Raw genomic sequence first — 4,508 nt, 5'->3', positions numbered from 1 at the left:
TGAGTTTATTGTTTGTTTTCAGCTTTTAATGTCAGATTTTTCTCTGTTTCTTGCTGCTTGTTGTTGTTTTACAGATAAACTTTCAGACGCTTYCAAAATAAAAGTTGATAAAGTGAATCAGGACCCAGAACAAACCGGAAGTTAAATATTTAAAAGACTTTAAACAGTTGATTTCCTGTGAAAACAGAGAAGTGAACAGAAAGGATTTAAAGAGCTAAAGCAGGTTGATGGGATGAACTCTGACAGCAGCTAAAGGTTAAACTGCAGCTGATGTTCAGCTCCTCCCGTTAGCTCAGGCTGTTAGCAGCTGCTAGCGGCTAACGCCAGGATTTATTAATTTTATATTAAAAACTTTAAGCTGACAGGACTCAGGGACACAGAACACATCAGCTCGGTCCGGTTGTTCACATTAACTGGACCACAGAGCGACATCTGAGCCGGTACCGGACCGGTTAGCTCGGAGCTAAGTTAGCCTAGCATCAGCGCTCACCCATCAGAATCCTCATCTGCTTCTTCCCGAACAGCTTCGAGAATAAAGACGAGATGGTCAGACCCATGGCGGTCACAGAGTCCCGGCGAGGCGGAGGGAGCGACGACGGTCCGGTCAGTCCGGGGAGAGAGCTGCCAGGGCCGGGGAACAGAGCAGGCAGGCAGGCGGATCACAGGGCTGTGGCGCTGCTCCTCCCCCCTGCCACGTCCAGGCCAACGCGGAATAAATGACGTCACAGCTTTCAAACAACTTTATTAACAGCGCCGAGAACAACACTGAGTGCTGCGTTTGCGTCCCACAGAAATCAGGACAAATGAGCTTTTCCTCAGTAAATCACTAAGAACTGATATTAAATAAACAACTGCAGACAATAAATAAACAACAAACAATAAGTAAACAACAAACAATAAATAAAAGAGGGCCTTGATGTATTAAACTTTAGTTTTTTAAGTTTTCTTTATTGAACTATTTTAGACAGCAAATATGTTTTAATCAAAAAGAAATAAAAAACAAAACAAACAAATGCTCAAAATAAAAAAATGAAAATCATCACTGCATTTTTACTAAACCAAGCTTTACATTGTCATTACATTTCACAAGTATTTGTTTTTTTCCTTTATGTTTTCACTTAAATTAATTAAAATTAGTAAATAAATAAACATTTTAATTGATAAAAGACAAATGGAAAGTAAAAAACACATTTCCTGTTTGAATTGAAACAAATATGAATTTCTAAGAGTAAAAAGGTAAAACTCACATTCAGTCCTAATTATCACTGTAAAAATTAACAAATTAAAAAGTGAAAATGTCCTGTTTTACATGTGAACTCACAACATTGAACAGTTTATAAGATGTTGAATTATTATTAGAAAATACACATTTATTATTATTGTTATTATGAGACTAAATCAAAATAGAAAATTATATATCTAAGTTTTAAAAGTTAAAACTATTAGTTTCAAATTATAAATCATATTTATTTCACTTACTAAGATTTTTATATGAATTTGACTTTTAACTTATAATCTAAAGTCATAATTATAACCTTTCACTCATATTTATGACTCTGAAAGTAAAACTAATTAAATATCACATCTTTGTGACATGGTTAGGTTTAATATCTTTAAATATAAACTCAGTTTTGTATTAATTATAAACWGCCGTAAAATCTCAGCTGTTTTATCCCAGCTTCTCTGAACGCAGCATTAAAGCCCCGCCCCCCGGCTGCTCGTTTACTTCCGGTGTGGAAGAACATGGCGGCTGTTGGCCGGGATCACTAACAGGTTTCCTGTAGACGGACTGATCACTGACAGGGTTGAATCGACAGGTGATTCTTTTTTAATGTCTCAGGTCGAGTTTCCCGCGCTTTCACTTCTTCAGGTAAGAACCGGATCCGACCGGTCAGGGTAACCGCCATTAAACAAGAAGAAGAAGAAGAAGAAGACCGGTCAGGGTCCGACAGGTCAGAACTGATCCGTCCTGAGAGTCCAGCAGGAAGAACTTGTTTTACAGCTCAAACACCAGCTGATAGCAGCTGAACAACAGCTAAAAGCTAAAAGAAGCTAACCTAACAGGACCTGTTCTGTTCTGGACTGGACTCTGTCTCATCCTGTCCACTAACTGGTTTTTCAGGTTTTCCTCCAGCTGAGAGCTCCACACTGTTCAGATGATGGATCAGGTGTGACCGGACCCAGGTGGACCTGTTCAGACCCGGTCAGACCCAGGTGGACCTGTCCAGACCTGGTCAGACCCAGGTGGACCCGGTCAGACCCGGTCAGACCCTCTCAGACATGGAGAAGTTCGGGATGAGTTTCGGAGGTGGTCCCAGCAGGAAGGAGCTCCTGGACACCATCGAGTCCCAGAAGAAGCAGCTGGTCCAGTACCAGACCCGCTTCAAGGACGTGGTCCGGGCCTACAAGAGTCTCCTGAAGGAGAAGGAGGCCCTAGAGGCCAGTCTGAAGGTCCTGACCGTGACCCAGGACGTGGACCTGACCCGGCAGAGGCAGGAGGTCCCTGCAGGTCCGGACCTGCTGGAGGACGGCTCGTCCCTGCACAGTGAGGACAGCGTGGACACGTCCTCTGTGGACGCAGCCGGTCAGACYGCCAGGGGGGACCAGACTGAGGAGGACCAGGCAGGACCGGCTCGGAGGTCCAGCTCCACGGTGGGTCCAGCAGCTGGGACCGGTCCAAACAAAACCAGATCAGTTTCTACTTTTTTTACTTGATTTTAAACTTTATCCTAAAATAATTCAGTGAATAAAAAGTAAAATAAAATGAAAAGAAGAAAAGATTTTATTATATTTATTAATTTATTATATTTATTATTTCTGCTCCTTTCCCTCAATAATCTGACTGTTATAATCTTTACTCTTTATAAATATCATATAATTAGTTTTATTCAAATTTAACGATAATTTGTTGAGTTTAAACCAGTTTTATATTTTCACAAATACAGTTTTTTATATTTTTTCTAACATTCGTTCTGTTTTTACTTAAATAAAAAAGGTGGTGTCATCAGCGAACAGAATGATTTTAAATAATCCTGAAACAAGTCTTTCACATACAAGATAAAGTTTGGTCCAAGTACAGAACCCTGAGGAACTCCACGTTATTCCATAGTTCAGATCTGACATCATGTACTTGTACAAACTGTTTCCTGTTTTCATAACAAAGAACTACATCTGCAGTGTAGTGCTGGTCCTCTGATGTCACATTTATGTAGTATTTAAACAGAATACTGTAGTAAACCGTAACAAATACTTTAAATCGACATAAAACCTGGAACCATCTTGTTTTTGATCAACACTTCTTCTGTCGGCTCCAYGAGTTTAATAACTCGTCTCTCCACAGGCGGATGGAGACAGCAGCAGCAGCAGCGTGGAGGCGGAGCATCAACAGGCCCCGCCCCCTGCCAGCGTGGAGGCGGAGCGTCGTCTGGTCCAGCTGAGGAGCCAGCTGAGCACGCTGACCGCCTCCCTGGCCACGGTGACCCAGGAGAAGTCCCGCATGGAGGCCAGCTTCCAGGCCGACAAGCGTCAGCTGAAGCAGGAGGTGGAGGAGCTGCAGGAGCGCCTGCTGGCTGCCGCCGCGCACCAGGAGGCGGAGCTTAGCTCGCTGCAGCAGCAGCTGGCAGAGAGCCGCGCCCGCGTCATCACGCAGCAGCACGAGCGCCAGCAGGAGCAGGGAGACCACGGCCAGCAGCTCAGGGAGCTGCAGAGCCTCCTGCAGCAGGAGAGAGACCTCCGGCAGGACGCAGAGCTCCGCCTCCACGACGCYGACCACGCCCTCAGCGCCACCTCACAGGCCCTGGACCGGGGGGCGGAGCTAGAGGCCAGCTTCAAGCAGGTGAGGCAGGAGAGGGACGACCTGAGGGCCAGACTGCAGGAGTTCCTGGAGGACCAGCAGAGACCAGATCCCAGAGTCCAGGAGCTGCAGCGAGACCTGCAGGACCTGAAGACCTCCTTCCAGCAGCAGATCCACATGGAGACCAGGAAGGTAAGACCAGGTCCTGATGGGTCCAGGTCCTGATCAGACCAGGTCCTGATGGGTCCAGGTCCTGGTGGGTCCAGGTCCTGGTGGGTCCAGGTCCTGATCAGACCAGGTCCTGATGGGTCCAGGTCCTGGTGGGTCCAGGTCCTGGTGGGTCTAGGTCCTGATGGGTCAAGGTCCTGATGAGTCCAGGTCCTGATGAGTCCAGGTCCTAGTGGGTCCAGGTCCTGATGGGTCCAGGTCCTGATCAGACCAGGTCCTGATGGGTCCAGGTCCTGATGGGTCCAGGTCCTGATCAGACCAGGTCCTGATGGGTCCAGGTCCTGGTGGGTCCAGGTCCCGATGGGTCCAGGTCCTGATGAGTCCAGGTCCTGGTGGGTCCAGGTCCTGATGGGTCCAGGTCCTGATCAGACCAGGTCCTGATGGGTCCAGGTCCTGATCAGACCAGGTCCCGATGGGTCCAGGTCCTGATCAGACCAGGTCCCGATGGGTCCAGGTCCTGATCAGACCAGGTCCCGATGGGTCCAGG

The 4,508-nt window shown here is 46.8% G+C and overlaps 1 protein-coding gene across 7 annotated transcripts in view; it reads left to right on the top strand.

The window, feature by feature from the left end:
* Positions 1–1,554: 1,554 nt before the first annotated feature.
* Positions 1,555–4,508, top strand: part of gcc1 (GRIP and coiled-coil domain containing 1) — a 5,424-nt gene continuing 2,470 nt past the window's right edge. For 6 of the 7 annotated variants that reach the window (XR_001312546.1, XM_014033585.1, XM_014033584.1 and 3 more), the window contains exons 1-3: positions 1,555–1,817; positions 2,123–2,652; positions 3,341–3,985. Coding sequence is in view for 6 of the 7 variants with exons in the window: in XM_014033585.1 (XP_013889039.1) it covers positions 2,281–2,652; positions 3,341–3,985 (1,017 nt within the window). In the remaining variant the exon portion in view is untranslated. The remainder of the gene's footprint in view (positions 1,818–2,122; positions 2,653–3,340; positions 3,986–4,508) is intronic. The other variant, XM_014033581.1, reaches the window with a different exon arrangement.

The sequence above is a fragment of the Austrofundulus limnaeus genome, unplaced genomic scaffold (genome assembly GCF_001266775.1).
Source record: "Austrofundulus limnaeus strain Quisiro unplaced genomic scaffold, Austrofundulus_limnaeus-1.0 Scaffold1777, whole genome shotgun sequence".
NCBI lineage: Eukaryota > Metazoa > Chordata > Actinopteri > Cyprinodontiformes > Rivulidae > Austrofundulus > Austrofundulus limnaeus.
Note: the sequence above shows the minus strand (reverse complement) of the source record. Positions and strands in the feature narration are given on the sequence as shown.